We start from the raw sequence: 22,413 nt of genomic DNA on the forward strand, positions 1-22,413 counted from the left end.
GACGGTATGTGCTCGCTCACTTCCCAATCTATTGAGCCGACGTGTGGCAGTTTCATTGTCACACGTCGGCTCGAACTATGAGGATGAGTGATTTTCACTCACCTCACAGTTTTCCTTTAAATATATATTTTTTTACTCCACAACTCACCCCCACAGTGTCCTTGCGTGTCACTAATCTACTGACATATCAGTCTGGATGTCACAACACTTCTTAAAACTCAATCTATCAAAAACTGAGCTCATGATATTTCCTCCCGCCCATGGACCTTCCGTCAACTTTTCCCTTGAGATTGTTAACACAACTATCCAACCCTCCCGCCATGCCAGGGTGCTGGGTGTCATCCTTGACTCGGACCTCACCTTTTTTCCCCACATCCAATCACTATCCAAATCCTGCCGCCTTCACTTTCGCAACATCTACAAAATACGCCCCTTACTCACCAATGAAACCGCAAAACTACTCATCCACTCACTTGTTATCTCTCATCTTGACTATTGCAACTCCCTCTTCATTGGCCTACCTCTACACAGGCTCCTCCCCCATTTAGTCTATCATAAACGCTTCTGCTAGACTCATCCACCTAACCAACCGCTCAGTGTCTGCAACCCCCCTCTGCCGATCCCTGCACTGGCTTCCACTCGCCCAAAGGATAAAATTAAAAATATTAACAACCACTTACAAAGCCATTCACAACTAACTCTGCCTCAGGTTACATCTCCAAACTTGTCTCAAAGTATGACCCTAACCGTCCCTTCCACTCTCCCAAAGACCACCTGCTTTCCAGCTTCCTCGTCAACTCCTCCCATGCTTGTCTCCGGGACTTCTCTAGAGTCTCTCTCACCCTCTGGAACTCCTTACCCCAACCTGTCCAACTATCTCCCACTCTGGCTGCCTTTAGGCGATCCCTAAAAACTCCTCTCTTCTGGGAAGCCTATCCCACCTCAACCTAACTGGAGAACTATCACTTTCTCAGACAATTCATCCCCACACAGCTACCTCGTCATGTATCACTTCTCCCTCCCTTTTAGATTGTAAGCCCTCACGGGCAGGGCCCGCCTTCCCATCTTGTCTTGATTTGTATTGTAACTGTAATGTCTTCCTTATATTGTAAAGTGTTGCGCAAACTGGCGCTATATAAATCCTGTGTAATAATAATGTTTGGAATGGTTTGTAACCAACCACAACTGTTGATTGATGGTTTGGATCCTTGAAGGTGTTTTTGTCTGCTGTTGGGTATTGATAAATGAATGAGGGACCCATTAAAGCTGTATCCCATATGTGCTGGTGATGTACTTGTTTTTACAAATTCTGCACGGCGCCATCCATGACCTCACTATGAGCACCACCATTCTTTTATGGTCGCAACGCTGTATGGAATGCAGGTGATTTATGGCATTACCTTAAGTGTGGGTGTCCTCCACCAGTTGTGACCAGGTAGTAGGGACCAGTGTGGGTCTGCAGTCAATTAATAACATCCCAGAGGCTGTGTATTGTGGCTGGGGGCATCATGCATAAAATATGGCCACAGATGCAAAATGTTGTTTACGGTTCATAGTGCCTTTAAGGACATGAAACCGGATATTTCATACGGTCTGGTTATTGTTGTTATTTATACCTATGCAGCTCCACTGCAAGGGTTTTTTTTGTCTTGCCAGAGTTTTAAAGAATATAAAAAAATGGGGTTGGAGAGGTATGGGAGGGAAGGAAGGATGGGGGCAGAGGCATTTTAATATGAATAATTAAATGTTTCATGAGGCATTTCAAGGGCCCGAGTTTGCCTACCCCAGTTTTAATATGAATAATTAAATGTTTTATCAGGTCACACTGTTGCTTAAATGTTACAACCTCTTCCTCCAAAGCAGGGGGTAAGTATCTTCGGTCCTCCAGCTGTGTTTTAACTACAAATCCGAACATGTCTCTGCCTCTGGGAGTCATGCCTGTAAATGTCAGTCTCGCAATGCCTCATGGGACTTGTAGGTCTACAACAGCTGGAGGGCCAGAGTTGCCCGTCCCATCACAAGGGTAGGCCCTCCAGCTGTGGTGATATTACAAATCACATCATGCCTCTGCCTCCTGGAGTCATGCTTGTGGCTGTCAGAGTCTTGCAATGCCTCATGAGATTTATAGTTCCACAACAGCTGAAGGGCCCGAGTTTGCCTACCCCGGTTCAGATCTCTGATGAAGGGGAAGTTTCCCAAAAACGCGTTCAGCTTAGTGGAAGTAAGACTCATTACGAGTAGAGCTCGTGGACATTCATACATTTGTGCAGCGGTTCATTCATTGAGGACTACAAGTCTACTGTGTCACTGTTCTTGCTCCATTTGTGAGTATGTGTTTTTTATATGCACAGTTTTTTCAATAAAAGGATAATTGCACCAGGTTAGGCGCCCGGTGTCTTCTCTTTTTTTCATGCAGTTTCCGGGATCCCTTGTCTGTTGCGGGGCATCCTACTAGTCTGCTTTAAAACTGATTGTTGAATGGTCATGTGTTCACCTATAACACCAAGCAGACATAGCAAAGAAGGAAGTTGAAGATGTCTTCATGTATGTTCACAGAGCACCCGGGTAGTCCGTGGAATGTGCACAAATGGCCCTGCTACCTCACACTGATTTGATGATAGTGGTGAAGTGCCAGGGCCTGGTTGCAGCTGCGACCCTGGTAGGTCTGCCACTGACTCCAAGCCATAGAGGGACTACAAATCTCAGCAATACATTGTACAGCAATGCAGAATGGCAGTGGCTATAGAGGACTACAACTCGCAGCGATTCATTAAACAGCAATGCAGAATAATAGCCTTGCTACAGAGGACTGCAAATCCCACCACTACATTATACAGCAATGTTGAATGGCAACCAGACATAGGGACCACAAATCCCAGCAATACATTGCAGGATAATACCATCGCTATAGAGGTCACAAATCCCACCACTACATTATACAGAAATGCCAAATGGCAACCGGCTATAGAGGACTACAATCACAGCAATACATTATACAGCAATGCAGAATAATATGATGCTACATACTCTGAGCTGCTCCGGGGTGTCGGCCTGATGTCTCCAGCAGGGGATCTCAGGAGGGCTGTGTGTGGTCTCGAGAAGGCTGTGTGTGGTCTCGGGAAGGCTGTGTGTGGTCTCGGGAGGGCTGTGTGGGGGTCTCACCAGCGTTGTGCGGGGTCTCACGAGGGCTATGAGGGGTCTCGCCAGGGCTGTGCGGGGTCTTACCAGGGTCCGGAAAATCTCATGGGCAGGTGCGGGTCTGTGGGGTTCCCCAGGAACAAGGAGATGTGCACCCAGTGATGTAAATAGGTGCCACATGGCTCACAGAAAGGCACCAGCAAGCACGGGACCTCAGGCAGCTGCTTCAGTTTAAAAATGTAAAGCTCACTCCCGGGATGGACTACAATCTCAGGTTTAGTTTCCTAATCATGTTTAGTTTCCTAATCATGTTTAGTTTACTCATTTGTATTGAGATTGTAGTCCATCACAGGATTGAGCTTGGAGCGGTGACTACTTTACACCACACACAGGGACCATGGGGAACAAAAGTAGCCACCCTCCAGAAGGAAGGACAGTGTCAGCACCAATTCAGAGATGATTGGAGGATCTACAGCCGAGTGATACACAAATAAGATACATTGTTGTTCATAGTTGGAGTACTTGAATGCATTTTTAAGATTTAATTCCTGAGTTTAGTGTCACTTTAAGCTCGCATGTGCATGAAACATGTAAGGGATCTCAGCTCCTCTTATATCCTGGTATACCATGCTTTAGGCACTGATAAAAAAAAAAACTTTGCATGGCCTTTTGCATTTCATTGAATTTGTATTTCTCCTAAATTTCACTTAAATTGTTCCCCTACAGGTTCCCTGCAACTGAAGACTAGGCGTATGTTTACAATGCAGCCCTGCAGGGAAACGCTGCTAAGCTATAAATAGGTTCCTTTCATTACTTGGACTACCCGGGCCCTACCCAAACAATGTAATGACAATCCTTAAAACAATGCACCACGCTGAACCTCTTTTAAAGGGGAACTATGAGGTGAGTGCTTTTCACTCACCTCATAGTTCTAGCCGACCTGTGACAATGAGACTGTCACAGGTCGGCTCAGTAGATCGGGAGGTGAGCGAACACATACCGGGTTCGCTCACCTCTCGATCCTGTCATGGCTCTCTGCAGCTGGGCGGATCTCGACATCGATGTCGGGATCCGCTCCGGCTGCGGCATCTCAGTATACCGCCGTATACTGAGCTTAGGGTGACGGGAGGACGCTAGTTTGTGTCTTCCCGTTACCCTAAGGAGAACTATGGGGAAAATCCCTGACCCCATAGTTCTCCTTTAACAATATATCAAACAAAAAGTGTGTCTAAATGCTGAAAACAAATATAAACAACCTCCAATAAATAATTTAAATCCAAGGTGATAAAAGTTCACAGTGTAAGTCTCTTATGAGACTTGATAAGTGTCCAATAAATCAAACAGTGCATTTAATCTGAAATGCAGATTAATGTTCTGCATTTCAGATTAAATGCACTGTGTCCATATCCCATCACACTCCTCACCGGAATGAATTCCAAGTAATTGTGGGTGCAACACTGAAAGCGGATGGCACCGCCAATTGATCCATTTAAAATGAAGTAATCACTGGCGCTCCGAAATTCCTTGCGTCAATTTTACTTTATTGACATAATCAAGGTGGTCTCATAATATAAGGGCAATGTTTTTGAACCCTATCCGGTTCCTTCGTCAGGCATGCAAAGTGGTCACTCATTTTATAACCATCAGAGGGGATGACAGCAAAATGACTGACAGTTATTTTGGTGTCACCTCCTTCTTAAAAGTCGGGCACTCTGTCATGGCCCGACAGCATGAGAGAGAGGGAGGGACTCGGCAGCATAACTCAAACATTCCAACTCGCCTGGACTTTCCGGGAGTCTCCCGCTATATTTGTGCTCCCCCACACACACACCTGCAAAACTGTGACAAGCTACGGTACCCAAAATTGTCCATAGGTGACACTTTAAAACCTGACACTTTAAAACCCTTTACAAGTCATCCATGCAAAGTTAACAGTAAATTAAGGCCATACAATAGTTGCCCTCACCCCGGCATGTGTGGAGATGCCAATGTGTGGTGCAATCATTGTTTTTCTTACATAGGCACCCCAGTGCGCGGGTGTTGGGGTGGCGGGGGGGGGGGGGGGGACAGAGGGCACCTACCTGAAATGAGAAGGGAACCTCCCTGAAATTTCTTTTTTTCAGGTTGGGATCCCTGATAACTGATCCCACCGGGTCAATATCCCCTCCAATCTTTGCTGGCGTCCATCACCAAGATGTGATGATGTCACACTACGGACGTCATAACGGATGCGTGGCGGCGGCACCCGGTGACACCCACCCTGGTGCCGCCACTGCATGGTGCACATGGAAGGGTAATTGGCTCCTATCTGTGTGAGAATGTGAATGTGCAGTATGTAAAGCGCTACGCAGAACTGTTGCAGCTGTATGAATGCCTATAACAAATAAAAATGTTGCAAGTGCAGCAAGCCGAGTTCTTCTTCTAGTTACAACGTTGCACTTTGACTTTATCTCTTTGCACAGGCTGTGTAGTAGCAGCAGCAGAGCAGTGAGAGAGGTGTGTAAACTCTGCAGTGGGAAGGACTGCAGCTGACCCCCCTCTCATCCTCTGTACTACTTCCAGATCATTGGCTGCTCAGACCCACAACCCCGGATACTTCCTCCATTCACCCAGCAGATCCATCTACAGCCTTTGCATGTCACAGAGGATTCCCCCCTCCCTTGGTGAGTCATGACCAGAGGGCGTTGGTTCATCTTTTATGAGTCTGATGCGGAAGTGTCACACTCTCTGCAGCATCTCAATGTATCTATAGCAGCTACTGAAACTTTCACTTTACTCCTTGCAGGGTTTCTGTCACCGAGCACCGTGCAGATCGCCCTACGCAGATCACCGGCTTTCGCAGACACAGAAACTGAGCCCCCCTTCGAAGCGAAACTTTGGTTCGGGAACGGTGAACGAGTCATCTGAGTGCTGCAAAGAAATTGGAACGCCATGAGCACTGCAAAAGATAATCCTGCCCCGGACACTACTCAGCCGTCACCCAAGACGGAGACGTTGGGTCAGCACAGCAGCAGCGAGGCCAAGGCTTTCTATGACAGCATCGCCCCCAAGAAGAAGCCCAAGCTGGTAAGTACAGAAACATAAATGCATATTGGGTAACCTGGTGCCAAAGAAATAGGCGGACATGGTTGTCAGAACCAATAGGAGGATGAGGTCTATCAATTCGTGAGAAACTAGGGGCATCGCTCTTGTAGTGAAAGTGCATAAAATGAAATTCTCCAGCGATGGTCCTGCTATCCGGAAGAGAGGGATGTCTCTAGGAGTCAGTTCTGTAACTGTCAGTCTTGCAACGCCTCATGGGACTTGTAGTTCCACCACAGCTAGAGGGACAACGTTTGGCTACCTTTGCTTTAGATCAGGGGTGGCCAACTCCGGCCCTCCATCTGTGCTATAACTACAAATCCCAACATGACACTGGGAGTCATGACAGTAACTGTCAGTCTTGCAATGCCTCATGGGACTTGTAGTTCCACCACAGCTGGAGGGCAAGAGTTGCCCACCTCTGATCTAAAGCAAAGGTAGCCAAACGTTGTCCCTCTAGCTGTGGTGGAACTACAAGTCCCATGAGGCATTGTAAGGCTCTGACAGCCGCAGGCATGACTCCTGGAGACAGATGGATGATGGCATTTGTAGTTTCACCTCAACTGGAGGGTCGAAATTTGGCAAGCCCGGTCTAAATGATGAGTATAACTTCCTAATACCCTTCCTCCGGCTTTTTCAGAGGTACAACTAATGTGTATTCAAACTTTTATTTTAGTTTTGGGAAGAAATTAAAGTGGTTATTAAATCTGCCAGCTCTCTGTGCTCATCCTTTCTCTTTGTCCTAATGACCTTTGTCACTGGGACTGACCATGAAGGAAAATCTTCTGTCACAAGAACAGGAACAGAGGGGAAATCTTTAATGGGGACACTTATTGTGGTGACAACGGTCTACTGTAAAGCTGGCAATACACTGCTCGAATGTCAAGCAGTATGTGGTTCTACTGGTGCATCTCTACTTGACAAAAGTCCATTTTTCCATCAACATTTGTTTAAGGGACTGATCCGAAAATTCTCAGCTGAACAGCGCTTGCAGCCAATCAGCTTATCCCATAACTCCAGATTACAAAAATAGTAAATGAATGCAGTTATATAATAATGAAACTGATTTAACTACAGCTAGTGTAAACACCTAAACCCAGGAGCATATGGACTGCAAGACAAAGCAGACGTTTGCCTTGGGCAGAACTTTCCAGTGGGGCGGCAAAAAAACACCACGCCCAAATCAGTGAGGCAGTCAGGGCCAGACTGGCCATTGGGGCTGCACAGAATCAGGCAGCGGCAGCGGCTGCCTAATCAGGCAAATTAGGTGGCCTCCTAGTTAGTGAGCTTCCCTGTGGATGAGGGGGGAGCCCAGTGAAATGCACTCCGGCTGGCTTTGTACAGGAGGTGGAGGAGAAGCAGCGGGCGAATCGGGGCTGGCCATAGCATACGATCCGACGGTGGGATGTCCTGGAGGCAGGCTGGGGGGCTGCAATGTGTCCTGCTGGTACTGAAGGCACTTCAGGCTGCAGGTAAAAGGAGCAGCACAGATCTGCCGGGAAAGAGACCCTGCACAGCCCAACACCTGAGATCCCGCATAGCCCACCATAGACCCTGCACAGCCCACCTGAGACACCGCACAGCCCACCTGAGACCCCGCACAGCCCACCTGAGACCCCGCACAGCCCACCATAGACCAGGGTGATCAGCAGTGTCATCTGCAGTCATTTTCTGTTTCACTCACAGACTGACAGCAAGTATTAAAAAAAAACGTTTCATGATCTTACAACCGGGCCACCGTAACGGGGATTGGTGTGCAGGTTTGTCCAGCCCTGCAGGTTGTCACCCTATTACAATTTGCATGGTATTATCCTATAAGCCTGAAATGAATGGTCATTTGCATTTGTGTTTCTCTCCAGCCCAAGCCGCAGAATGCAATAACCATCGCGGTATCATCCCGGGTCCTGTTCAACATGGTGGAGGAGAGGAAAATGTATCAGGATGATGGTGTGGAAAAGTACGTCCTCTATCAACAGGAGCATGAAGAGGAACCTCTGAAGCCAGGCCCTGCATTCGCCTTCGTGAAGGTACGTTGGGTTACCCAACTTCTTGTCATGTTATTACAACATTAGAGACTAGCGGTGATGTGTAATAAACCACAGCAGCCAACCAGATTTTATCAGTTCTGTGTATTCTGTGATGGCTAAAAATTATGTTTTGATTGGTCACTGTACCTTCCTGAAAGAACAACTCCACACTAACCTGAGCCATAAGTCGCTGGTTACTGTACAAAGGACGTCTCATTACCATAACCATACTTCAATCTCCGGTGCACTTCAAAGCTTAAAAAGACGCTAAACTCAGGAGTTAAATCTTAAAAATGCATTAAAGTACCTTAACTATTAACAATAATGTATCTTATTTGTGTATCACTCGGCTGTAGATCCTCCAATCATCTCTGACACTGTCCTTCCTTCTGGAGGGTGGCTACTTTTATTCCCCATGGTCCCTGTGTGTGTTGTAAAGTAGTCACCGCTCCAAGCTCGCTCCTGTGATGGACTACAATCTCACGTTTAGTTTACTCATTTTTATTGAGATTGTAGTCCATGACAGGAGTGAGCTTGGAGCAGTGACTACGTCACAACACACACAGGGACCATGGGGAAGAAAAGTAGCCACCCTCCAGAAGGAAGGACAGTGTCAGCACCAATTCAGAGATGATTTGAGGATCTACAGCCGTGTGATACACAAATAAGATACATATTTGTTAATAGTTAAAGTGATATTAAAGCCACGTTTTTTTTTTTCATTTCTCCTTTAAGGAGACCCTCCTTTGCTGGAGGCTGTTGCTTCTTCATTCTTCGTTTTCTAGTGGGTCCCCGCAATGCTTTACCCCTGCACGGGTGCCACCATCGTTCTAATGGAGGCACCCGTGCGCACTTGTCCCCGCTCGTCCTCGCAGCGGCTGTGTGCGTCCATAGACATAGACATAGAGAAACATGCACTCTGCAATAGCCAATAGCAAACTAGCTAATGCACCCGCCCACTGCTGCTGTCAATCAGCAGAGGGGGACCTGAATTTTTCTATCAGGTCCTCTTCTGCTGATTGAAAGCAGCAGTGAGCGGGTGCATTACCTAATGGGGGGGGGGGAAAGCACCTCCCGGAAATGAGAGGGACACCTCCCTGAAAGTGCTTCTTTCAGGTTGGGATCCCTGCAGTGCTGACACTGGCACTTTCAATTTTCTGACAGATGCTGAGGTCCTCAGCAAGCGCGATCTCGGACTGGTGGCAACCCTAAGTTGAACCCTTTGGTGTCCCTGTTATATGCCAGTATTGAAACTCTCATAACCTGATCTGTTTTTGTGAATTTCCTGTAATTACAAGCAGCCGGCCTGCAGGCACCCCCCACACACACACCTTACATTCCTCCCAAGCTGCAGCGTCGACATGCCATACATAGCAATGTGACACAAGCTGCAGGCCTGTCTTATCTGCCCATCCCTGTCCAAACTGCATTCCTGCTGGGCTGTGGACTTGACACACATTTAGCTGCCATAACATAGGCTGCAGGCATTGAGAGAGGGCATAATAGGGGAATGTCTCCATCGATCCCGGCTACTGCAATCATGCTGTTAGATAGGTGTGTCAGGGTGTTCACATCCTACGCTTTGTAAAGGAATAGGGCGTAAGCTGTCAGACTTGCTTTGGAGAGAACAAGTAAAGTAGAAGTGATGTAACTTGCTACTACTGTAAAAAAAAAAGGGCAATGATCGCCCAAATATCATGAATGAGGCCTGGGATTCACCCAAACCCGCTCAGAACTATGAACGTCAGGCATTTCCCACCCCTTTGTGATCATGATTGGGCCAGGAGGGGGTTATGTCGTTCACACTTTTGAGCGGGTCTGATTTGCCCCAAGCCCATGCTCATCTCTACTCCTGAATCATTGCTTCTACAGTTAAAGCAGACTACCGGTTAAACATTTTATTAACGCTTGCAGTGTGGTTACCCCTGCACTGTAAGGGTTAAGTGCTCATTTTTGCCTAGGGTAAAAAAGAAAAAAATTACAGTCACCCATTCCTCCGAACAGACTAGCTCTTAGACCGGTCCCTGGAGCTTCTCTACCCCTCTGCTGCAGCGGTCTAAGGTCCCTGATACATTGTGTATAGGACGTGGGGACTTACCAATGCTGCAGTGGGGAAGGAGACAGGCTGGAGGGAGCATTGTCACAGTTAGCCGGCTCGGAGGATCGGGTGAGTATAAGCTTGTTTTTTTTAACTGTAGACAAAAACGAGCACTTAACCCTTGCAATGCAGGGGTTGCTCTACTGCAGGGGTTAATAAACTTTTTAACCACAGTTGCTCTTTAAGCTAGTGCAATGCCGGTTTCTGCATTGGGTTTACTTCAATCCATACAGGTTATACAAGATGGGCGGTGCTCCTTCACCATCGTGCCCTTGATGTTTTGCCGAGGAAGCTGTTTTTTACCAAATAGTCTGGGAATTTGTAATTAGGTCTTACTGGGTGCAGATTAGTATATAAGTGAAAAGTTTGGGGGACATTGTGACGAGATAGACATCCCATCTCCATTGAAAACCATGATCACACCTCAGGGATGAGAGATCTGGCTGCTTGTGGCCTAAGGGGCAATTACATTTCAGCAGCCCATGACACACCAGCGATTCTGTCCCCAAAGGCAGTTCACCAGGCGCAGGATTGGTAGGAGAGCAACAAAAAAATAAGGAAAGACAACGACTCACTTGTTTCCATGGTGTCATTTGCTCAATGGCCATGACTCCATTGCTAATGAGCAAGATTCTGCAACATTTCAGCCAGTGAGTGAGGGACACCATGGAAGCACGTGAGCATTCTACTTCATGATCGCGTTGCCAGAGAGTTGCCACCAGTGACAGGATTGCTAATCTGACATGGGCCTAGCTGGATTATGGGAAATAATACATGGGTACCAGCTATGATGGCTCTGCAGTTGTATGATCCTCCAGGATAATGAATGTGAAAAAGCAAATTCAGTGCCAGGTTGTGGTTCTAAAAAACGCTGTGAAATGTACAAAGTAATGGATTAAGTGGGTAAGTGATACTGTGTACTGTGACCATTTACTATCACCACAGACTGTAACCATGTACTCTGACCATGTACCCTGAGCATGTACCATGACCACGTACCGTGACAATGCACTGTGACCATGTACTGTGACCATCTGTTATGACCGTGTAGTGTAACCCTGTACTGTGACCATGTGCTATGACCACGTAGTTTAACCACATACTATGACCATGTGCTATGACCATGTTGTGTAACCACGTACTATGACCATGCACTGTGACCATGTGCTATGACTCTGTACTGTGGCCACATATTCTGACCATGCAATGTGATCATGTACTGCTCTGTTGGAAAAGTAGTATGTATTGACTCCCCCCCTCTCCCTCCCTCTCGAGTATTGGTTCTAGGGTTGCCACCTTTTCTTCATGTGAAACCCGAACACTCTAGCGCCGCACGCGGCAATTTTTTCTTTTTTTTAATATAGAGGAGAGGCAGCCAGGGGAGGGAGTGATGAGACCAGCTAGAGAGGACTACAAATCCCATCAATACATTATACAGCAATACAAAATAATATGAAGCTACATACTCTGTGTTGTTCTGTGTTGACGCACTGATGTCTCCACGTGGCCTGGTGGGTTGTGCGGGCTCTCGTGGTGGGCTAAATGGGCTATGGTGTCTCACCAGGGGTCCACAGGTGGGCAGCACGATGTCAGGGAGCTGGAGGAGGAGAAGGCAATGACAGATGCGTCTGTGGGGAGCCGAATCTGCCTAAAACCCGGCCCTTCCTCTGAGCTGCGGGCACCTGTAAACAGACACAGGCTGCCGGCAGCTCAGAGAAACATCCGGTTCAGGCAGATGCGGCTGCCCGAGATTGCACTTCCTAAAGACCTCCACAGACGCATCTGTCAGAAAATGTAAAATGCCGGTGTCGGCACTGAGTGTCTTGTGTCCGGGTGCCCACTGGCTGGACACACAAGACGCCAAACCCGGACTGTCCGGTTGAAAACCGGACGGGTGGCAACCCTAATTGGTTCTCTTGTATTTAAATCAGAACTCCAGGATACCATTTTAAAAGCTCCTGGTCCTCCCTCTCTCCATGCTTATTAGACACCATTTCTTGTCTTGATAACATGGTAATTACAATGAAACAAGAATGGAAACAGGCTGGGCCTGGGCATGGTGGGAGCGTAGTTTGTGGTGCCATGTGTCTCTTGTGACCTAGCTTCATGCTCCATAAACAACTACATATCCCATAAAAAAAATTTGGGATTGTGCTAATGTGAATGTGCATTTAAGTGGACAGTGTCAGGGGAGTTCTCTTCTCCTCTGTCACCGCCACCATAACCTTATATCCCAAATGTGGTTGCATGCTGATAACAGAAACATGTCAATCAGTATGGGTGGCTTTACTGGGCAGGTAAATAGGAGCTCTGCATCTAGTTAAGCCCACTATCCTTGTCTGGCTTGTGCTCACAGCTCTTGCATAGCTCAGTCTACGATTTTTGCATATGCCAAGATGATTGTTCTCCCTCGGAAGTTACATCACACCAACGTTACAAATCAAGATGGCTGAAGACCCCAAACCCAGGAAAAAGACTGCAAAGATGATGGCGAGAGAGTTTGCGGAAGTCCCATCACTGGAGGGGAGTATTATTCCCCTTTATGGCTCAAGGGAATAGAAAATGAAGGCTGGGAGTGCCATCTACTTGCCCCTAAAAGTTAAACATGTTAATTGGAGTTCTGCTGTAATATAAATAAAAAAGCATGTGTTCTGAACATGTGCCCCTGTTGTCAGCTCTGAAGGTGATTTGGCAATCTGAGAGAGGCTTTCACTCTCTCTTACACACAGAGTTGACTTTTCAGAGGCTCTAATGCTTTCCTATTCATAGTATAAATCTGAAAAATATACTAATATTTTCCTACTCACTAGTGTTCTAGTAACCAATAACACCTTCTGACCCGCACACGTCATTGGTCAGTAAGATGTTGGCGGCCCCACATGATACGTTGTTATGGTTTACTTGCCTGAGCCCTAGCAACCACAGATGGAGGTTCGATGGGTGGGCATACTGACCCCACATGATACGTTGTTATGGTTTACTTGCCTGAGCCCTAGCAACCACAGATGGCGGTTCGGCGGGTGGCGAATTGGCCAAATCGCTTGCCTGTTTGTCAAATAGCTTGGTTTCAGGTTGAACTCATGATCATCCCGAACCCGAAGCTAATTTCTGTACATAACTATGCCCTACCAAATCTAAAAACAACAAAGGTTTGGGCTTTATGAACACTTTAAGGGACATAAGACTTTAATGCTTTCTACTAGTAACCAATGACTGTCATAGTTGCTAAGATGATGGAAAGCCCACAACATCATACTTTGTTGGGGTGCACCTGCCTGCATCCTAGCAGCCACAGATAGAGGTTCGGTGGGTGGGCAAACTGGCCAAATTTGTTGGCCATTTGTCCAATAGCAAACAGCATGGGTTTAGTTTGAATACGAACCCAAAGCTCATCCCTAGTCTTAACTATGCCCTACCCTATCTAAAAACAGCAACGTTTTGACTTTACAATTTAAGGGGACTATTTATAAAGCAGAGTATCTTACATTCAGCAAACATGCACTGCAGGTGAATCTTTCAGGGGCATATGTTTTAAATAACAGTAATTGTTTTATCTCCGGTGAATGTTTGATAGTTGTCACATTCACCTCTTTTTAGACATGTCTCTAAAGGGGATTCCTGTAGGGTAGGTTTTACAATATTGTGCCAGAGACGTGTAACTGCTCCAGTGTTCAAACTAGGCAGACAGGAGAAAATGAATAATGTAATAGGTGTGTAATAGACTATCCATCAATGATGTTCCTATATAAATCATTGACGCTTAAAAGGTTAATGGTTATATTAGAAGAAGAAACAGGAAATGAAAGCATGACATTATCTGATAGAGTTACTATAATGCTCTTAATATGTAGGAGAGAGTACAGATATGGGTTCAGATAAGGAAGTGTTTCACATTTATATTAACTTGACATTTATCTTGACCTATATTATTTGGAATGCAGGGCAAACATAGGCAGGTCCACACTACTGATATACTGCCCATAGTTGATCGTTCTTAAAGGGTATTATAGTGGGTTTTTTTTAATATGCACACATTTTGAGCTATTATTGCAGGGGTCCTCAAACTTTCTAAACAAGGGGCCAGTTCCCTGTCCTTCGAAGCTTGGGGGGGGGTGACAGACTGTAGCCAGTGGGTGTACAAATGCCCCAGCATCAGCAGTTTGTGCTCCAGCACTTGGTGTCAGTGGAAGGAATGCTACCCCATCATCAATGTCAATGGATAGAATATTGCCCCATCATTGGTATACAGTATATTGGAATATTAGTGCCCAATCATTGGTGCCAATGGAAGAAATAGTGCCCCATTGCTGATGTAAATGGGAATAATGGTGACCTATTCTTAGTGTCAGTAAGAGCAATAGTGCGCCTTCGTTGGTGTCAATGGAAAGAATAGTGCCCTGTCATTAGTGTCAATGGGAAGCTGATTGCCCCATTGTAGCCAGTGGGAGTATAAAATGTCCCAGCATCAGCAGTTTGTGCTCCAGCACTTGGTGTCAGTGGAAGGAATGCTACCCCATCATCAATGTCATTGGATACAATATTGTCCCATCGTTGGTATATATTGGAGTATTAGTGCCCAATCATTGGTGCCAATGGAAGAAATAGTGCCCCAATGCTGATGTAAATGGGAATAACGGTGACCTATTCTTAGTATCAATAAGAGCAATAGTGCCCCTTTGTTGGTGTCAATGGGAAGAATAGTTCACTGACTTCAATGGGAAGCTGATTACCCCATTGTTGTTGTCAGTGGGATGAAAATTGCCCTATTGTTGGTGTCAGTGAGGATCGGGCTCCACCCTTATGTTTTCTGGTGCAACCAACCGTGCAGGAAGAGTCTGTCAATCAACTCCGGTGCAAAGGGGCTCCTGCACATACTCCCTGTGAAATGCCTTCAGTAAAGACAGTCACATGTTCTGGATAAATCAAGTGGCCCACTGAATTTGTAAATGCTTTACTCAGGAGTGCCACCAATCACAAGCTACTTTAGTCAGAAGCCTAGGCTGTCAGTCCTGCAATTGAAATGCCATAAGCTCAAATTACAGATTTGTCTGTTCTGGCTTTAGTACTTCATGAGACACTGACTTGAAACAAGCTTGCAGACCAAAGGAACAGTTTTGAATAGATTAATGAAAAGTCAAAACCTCTGTCGGGTTTTTATTGCTCTTGATGACTCCATTGTCGAGATTTCCATCTCACTTCCTGTTCCTGTGACACCACTGAAAAAATTATGAGTACGGGTGTCACCGGTACAAAAAAAGACAGACAGCATAAAAACTTGGCCAATGTTCTAACCCCTCCCTGATCTATTAAAAAATATAGTTGCCGTTTCCTTCATCATTGGAAAATGAGGTCCTGACCTTCTGACTCCCTGTGATCATAACAGGAATTAAGGAGAGATTGACCCAACTGATACATAGACAACAATAAAAATCCTAAAGCTGGACTCCAGTAAAATTTTTGGGGGGCACACAACATTAGTTACTTAAGTTACCTCTAATCATGTGTATCCCATGTCCTGCTGGCTGCCGCCTACTGTACAAATCCTCCATCCTTCGATGCTAGGTACTCCCCAAAGCGGTGAACTGCCATTGCTGCATGGATTTGAGGCTGAGTCTGTGACTCTGAAGGATCATGGCATATACCCTCCCGTTCCTGTCCCCTCGTCCATTCACAAAACTCCTTGTATTATTTTCCCAGAATGAAAGGCGTTCTGTGAATGGAGGAGAGTAGATAAATTATATTACTAGCCCTTGTCCATTCACAGAACAGCTTGCATTCTGGGAAAAAAATACAAGGAGATTTGTAAATGGACGAGGGGACAGGAATTAAAAGATCCTCCACAGGCACAGCCACAGCTCTTAACCCTTGCATCACTGGAAAACCACCACTGTGAGTAGGGAGGATTTTTACAATAACTGGCAGCCAACAGGACGTGGGATACACTTCATTAGTGGCAACGTGGTCCTGGAGTTCAGCTTTAAGGGCTCATTTACATTTGTGCGGCGGGTTAATGCACTTGGGGTAACGTGTTTTATGTCAATGTGTAGAGCATTAGAGCAGCCAATTAAAATCAATAGGCTGTTGACCAGTGGCGTCACAAGGGGGGTGCGGCCCGCACCCGGGTGACATCATTGGAGGGGTGACACCAAAATGACTTACAGTCATTTTGGTGTCACCCCCTTCTGAAAAGTCGGGCGCTCGGTCATGGACCGAACGCCCGACAGTATCAGGAGAGAGGAGGGGACCCGGCAGCATACCTTATCCCGCCGGGTGGCTGTCTCCTCCTCTCTCTGCCGGCGTCCATCACAAAGATGGCCGTCAGCAGGTATCAGAATACTGCCGCGCGTGCGCGATGACGTCATCGCGCACACGCGCGGTGACGTCTCGGCGGGGTGACACTCGGACACTGCTCCGGGTGTCACCCAGCTTCGGGACGCCCCTGCTGTTGACGCACCAAAATATCCCAAAAATCTGACTTGTCCCAAAATAGCTTGTGCATTGCCTTAGTGTATTGGAACGATATGAAAAATGAATGTCACTTCAATGCATGTAATGTGCTTTGCTGTGTGTGGCCGCAGCAATGCATAGATCTAAATCAGTCCTAAAGTAATTATAACTTTACATTTTTATTAAAAGTAAATTAAAGATCAACAATATTTCATGAAAGCTAAGACATGAACATGGTGTACAAGCGAAGGTACATTCCAAACATAATGTGAGGAGCACAGAAGGAGGGAAGCATACGGAAGGGTATGACAATCAAATTATAAGAAAAATCAAGATAGTAAGGAAACCGGGAATATGAACAGGTTTACATAATGATACATTCAATAAGATATCCCATAGAGCAAATAATAAGACAGGGAAACCACATCGCCAGTTGTATGATGTAGAAAGGAATGAGATTTAAAAGTGGTCTGTAGATGAGACATTACACCAAGAAATGCCAAACATGAAATAGAACAGGAGTAAAGAAAAGAATGTCAAGAGTGAAAGGAAAGATTAAAAGGAAAGTCTTGGGTCGTGGCTGAGGGGTGGGGGCTTCAAAATCAGCAAGAAATGTATTTTAGATGGTAAGCGATTCCCCATTCACACTGAGCTTTTTGTAGCACGATTTCCGCTCACAAATTGCTCGCATATGAAGCTCAATGTCGCTCTTCCAATGCATTTCAACGGAGATGTTCACATCTTGAAGCTCAATGTCGCCTGTAGCTTGTAGCTGATGCTTGTAGCTTGAGCGTTTAAATTTGATCAGAGGTAGGTCATCTGGTTTACGGTTAAGAGGGGCAGGGATCGGATCTTTAGAAACCGTTCTATTCTTTAGGGTGTAGAGCCTTGGTTCTCAACTGTTGGGTCGTGACCCAAAAGTGGGTCGCGACCTCATGTTCTGTGGGTCGCCACATGCCTTCCACTTTTCTAGGTGAGAGGTTTCTCTGCCTCTCCCTAGCCCAGCCCTGTCAGTTCTCTCGCCAAGCAGCCATTTAAAATATGCTGCCCGGCGCCGAGTGTCAGTTTGAGGTGCGATGAGATGGTGGCTATGGCCACCAGGGAGCTGCTGCGCTGTGACGGAGCTTCATCCAAAATATGCTGCCCAGCCCCGAGTGTCAGTTTGAGGTGCGATGAGATGGTGGCTATGGCCGCAAGAGAGCTGCTGTGCTGTGACGGAGCTTCATCCATACGTGCATTGCTTTTCAGCTGCCTCACGTGTCCTGTAGAGGTGCCTGGGCCGGAGTGACATTCTGGCTCCCGGCACCTCTACAGGGCATACATGGAAGCTGTACAAGCACTGCACATATGGATGAAGCTCCGACACAGCACAGCAGCCCACACTGGATCCCAGGCTGAGGATCCACTCCAATTCTTGTAAGTAAGGGAGACTGGGTGGAACTTAAAATATTTTTTGGAGTGTGTACCCTAATTCCGTGCATTCCATTGCAGTGCGACTTGTGTCGTGACCTTATGAACAAGGACAAATGTGGGTCCTGAGGATACACAGGTTGAGAACCACTGGTGTAGAGGATCCAGAAAATCTTATCCCAAAATTTAGATGGAGTAGGGCAGTCTCTCCATATGTGCATGTAGGGCTTTGTTCACTACAGCCTCAAAAACATAGTGAGGACAGATATAGAGCAAACGTGGCTACTCTTGTGAGAGTCCTAAAGTAACTCTAATCCCTTCTCCACCTTATTTTGGTTGGAGTTGGGGTTTTGCCCAGTATAAGCACACCAGCATGCTAAACTGGAAATAAAAATTTTTTGGTGTGTCGCTTCACTCATAACTGTGTTACTGCCATCTAGCGTTCATGGCCATCGAAGGTCACAATGTAATAGAATCCTATGTAATCCACCAGCTGCCATGTTTAAAAAAATGACTGACAGCCATTTTTTTTTCTCTTAAATACATTTTAATTCTCTTCTTCGAGTTTCCTTGTAAAACTTCAGCTCGGATTCTGTAAATCGTATACTGAGAGACGGCTTCATCTACAGATTACGTGGGATGTGGACGTTCTACCAGGAGGCATGTGTGGGGTTTCCCATCTAGTCAATGTCAGAGCTGCTGAAAAATACCCCAAGTGAAGGATTGCTTGAGTTAATTGTCAGGACCTGTTTGTAATCCTGACTGACGTGTTTACAGGATCTGTAATTTGTAATTAGAACGTTCACACTTCTCGATGGTTTCTATAATCATTTCAACATTTCTGGAGCACAGGATTTCTAGAAGGGGAAGTCAGTAATCAAGGAGGTCTTGGTACAAACAAGCTAGGTAGGAATGCAATCTAGAGCAAGAAGAGAAACTCATACTTAAAAAAACAGAAAACTCTGTAAAACTTTTTTTGGCTTTAGTTCCCTTTTGGATCACATGTGTACATTTACTAATGTACTCTGGTGACCCAAACTTAGCATATAGTTGGCTACTACCTGCTATATTCTGACAGAGCAGAGCCGTGAAGTATTCCGTATATTGAGGGGATCCACACTGCTGCCTGATTGACAGCTGGCACTGGCTCCCTAGAGCCAGAGACACCTGTGCCAGCCCCCTCCCCTGTCTGTCCTACCAATGAGTGCTAGAGGAACAGAAAGGGGAGTGGGGAATCCCTGCAGGGAGCGGTGTCTGAGTGCATGGAGAAGACCATGAGTTGACCGATCAGCAGTTTGTGATCTATAGAGCCGGCATGTGACAGCTGCATTGTCACCGATTAGCAGTTTGTGATCTATAGAGCCGGCATTTGACAGCTGCATCTATAGAGCCGGCTCTAAGTATTGGCAAGAGTACATTTAACTCACCCAGTACTTCTCCTTTAAACCTGTCAGGTTTTTATTGCTGTCTGTGTCCACATTAGGGAGATTCACTCTCAATATTTCTCCTGGTGATCGTTATTACTGAAAGATAAACAAATTCCAAAACATTGGATTGTCACCAGAACAGAAATAGATTATTATTATATTGGATTTATATAGCACCAACAGTTTGCTCAATATAAGGAAGGCGTTACAGTTACAATACAAGTCAAGACAATATGGTAAGGAAGGACGTGCCCATGAGAGCTGACAATCTAAATGGGAGGGGCAACTGATACAATAGGTGGTAGCTGCGCGGGGATGAATTGCATGAGAAAGTGATAGTTTGGTGGTTAGGTTGAGGTGGGATAGGCTTCCCTGAAGAGATGAGTCTTTAGGGATCACCTACAGGCAGACAGAGTAGGAGCCAGATGGACAGGTTGGGGTAGGGAGTTGCAAAGGATGGGAGAGACTCATGGGAGACATGGGAAATCTTCTAATGTGTACACTAGTTCTGGTGACCACTACCCTCCAGGGTACTTTTTGAACATGCAAGTCAACCACCCCTGGACACCCTTAGAGGCACGGGGACCATACAAAAATGTTTTTCTTTCAAAGAAATGTTTTTGTTTTTTTTCTATAACTCCATTTGTTTTCTGCAGTAAATAAGCCCAGTACTGTTTGCATAGTGGCATCCAGCAATCCAGTCTGCTTATGTAAGATGACAAGTCCAAAGACCTGACATGTTATTTTCATATTAGCCTCTTACTGACATATTGCCTAATCCTGGTTTAATACTTGTGACAAAAATTTGATTTTTACAGGGATATGTGAAGATCTCAGCTCATTAATTGGGAGATTTCAGGGTGATTAAATGGTAGCTTCAACGTGACTTTTAACTTTGCGACGTAAAGGTGCTGCCTCGTCTATCAGGTCTTTGTGCAAATATTTCAGTTGGAGATCACGCCTTGCAGCAAGTTCTGACCTGTAGTATTAGATATGATAACATATGTGGATTGTTTTCTGGCCGTGCTGCATAATTTATATATATTATCTCGTCTTGACGATTGCAACTCCCTCCTCATTAGCCTACCACTACACAGGCTATCCCCCCTTCAATCTATCATGAATGCAGCTGCCAGACTCATTCACCTAACCAACCGCTCAGTGTCTGCATCCCCCTCTGTCAATCCCTGCACTGGCTTCCACTCGCTCAAAAGATAACATTCAAAATATTAACAATCGCTTACAAAGCCATCCACATCTCCGCCCCTGGATATATCTTCAGCCTGGTCTCAAAGTATCACCCTACCCTTCGGCTCCGCTCATCCCAAAACCTCCTGCTTTCCAGATCGCTTGTCAACTCCTCCCATGCTCACCTCCAGGACTTCTCTATAGTCTCTACCATCCTCTGGAAGTCTTTACCCCAACCTGTCCTGTCGCCCACCTTGACTGCCTTTAGGCATTCCCTAAAGACTCATCTTTTCAGGGAAGCCTATCCCACCTCAACCTAACCGCTCAACCATCACGCTCTCAAACAATTCATCCCCACACAGCTCCCTCCTCATGTATCACTTGTCCCTCCCTTTTAGATTTTAAGCCCTCATGGGCAGGGCCCTCCTTACCATCTTGTCTTGATTTTTATTGTGACTGTAATGTCTTCCTTGTATTGTAAAGCACTGCACAAACTGTTGGCGCTATATAAATCCTGAAAAATGATAATAATAAAAATAATATATAATCAGATTATGCAGATTTTCTATGGTCAGATGGAAAAAGTGCAACAGATTCCTCCATCTACGCTAAACTGTGCGGATGGAGGAATCTCCCATCGGGCCAAGCTTCGGTATCCTGCTAGTTGGCCACGTTGGCTATCAATATACCTGAACAATGCCTACATCCAATCAGAGTGTTCAGCTATTTTGAGAGCCAGCGGGGCCAACTAGCAAGATACTGAAGCTTGGCCCAGTGGGAGATTCCTCCATCCACACAGTTTAGCGTAGATGGAGGAATCTGTTGAACTTTCTCCATCTGACCACAGAAAATCTGCAGATAATCTATAGGTGTATGACCAGTTTTAAGCTGACATAACATAATGTCATTGAATTATAACCAACCCGTGCTCCTATCTATAACTAGAAATAAATCAAATAGCTGCAAGTGCTCAAATGATAATAAGTATCAATTCATATGGTATCCAAAGTGAACTGCTCTCCCACCCCAATTTCCAAAATATCCTCAATAATGTGCTAAAGTGTCAGTGTGCAATACTATCACCAATATCTCCAAATGTATATAAAAACAGTTGAAGAAAAGTCCATTCTCTCTGAAAACTATTAGACATTTGCACCAGCAAAAAAATAATTTAGTTTTGTTTTGTTTTGATTCGGATTTTGCATTATTTAGTTTTCGGGATTCGGGTCAGAAAGTCAATTCGGTTCGGGATTCGGATTCGGACAAAATTCGTTAGCGGTAATCTGTACTATGTTTTTGTTGGTTGCAGCACAGTGACATTTTTTTAATTAAATAAAAATTGGTCCACCAACGAAAATTTTTACAGACTACTGCTTACGAATTTTGTCCGAAATTTTGTTTTCGTACATTTGGATTCGTTTTCATTCGTCATTTCTGTTATTCGAAAATTCGGATACATCCGAATCTCCGAAAAAACGAAAATTAATCCGAAAAAAACACATTTTTCGGAAAAGAATCGCACAGGTCTAAAAACTATCAATCTAGGGCCCTCCTTACCATCTTGTCTTGAATTGTATTGTGATTGTTATGCCTTCCT

The 22,413-nt window shown here is 45.5% G+C and overlaps 1 protein-coding gene across 1 annotated transcript in view; it reads left to right on the forward strand.

Moving 5' to 3' along the window:
• Nucleotides 1-6,036: 6,036 nt before the first annotated feature.
• The window catches only part of LOC108789789 (cytosolic 5'-nucleotidase 1A-like), a 38,267-nt gene continuing 21,890 nt past the window's right edge, over nucleotides 6,037-22,413 (forward strand). The window contains exons 1-2 of the mRNA XM_018559890.1: nucleotides 6,037-6,204; nucleotides 8,079-8,246. Of these exons, the coding sequence (XP_018415392.1) occupies nucleotides 6,070-6,204; nucleotides 8,079-8,246 (303 nt within the window). The 5' untranslated portion in view covers nucleotides 6,037-6,069. The remainder of the gene's footprint in view (nucleotides 6,205-8,078; nucleotides 8,247-22,413) is intronic.

The sequence above is a fragment of the Nanorana parkeri genome, unplaced genomic scaffold (assembly GCF_000935625.1).
Source record: "Nanorana parkeri isolate BGI_ZX_2015 unplaced genomic scaffold, ASM93562v1 scaffold419, whole genome shotgun sequence".
Lineage (NCBI taxonomy): Eukaryota > Metazoa > Chordata > Amphibia > Anura > Dicroglossidae > Nanorana > Nanorana parkeri.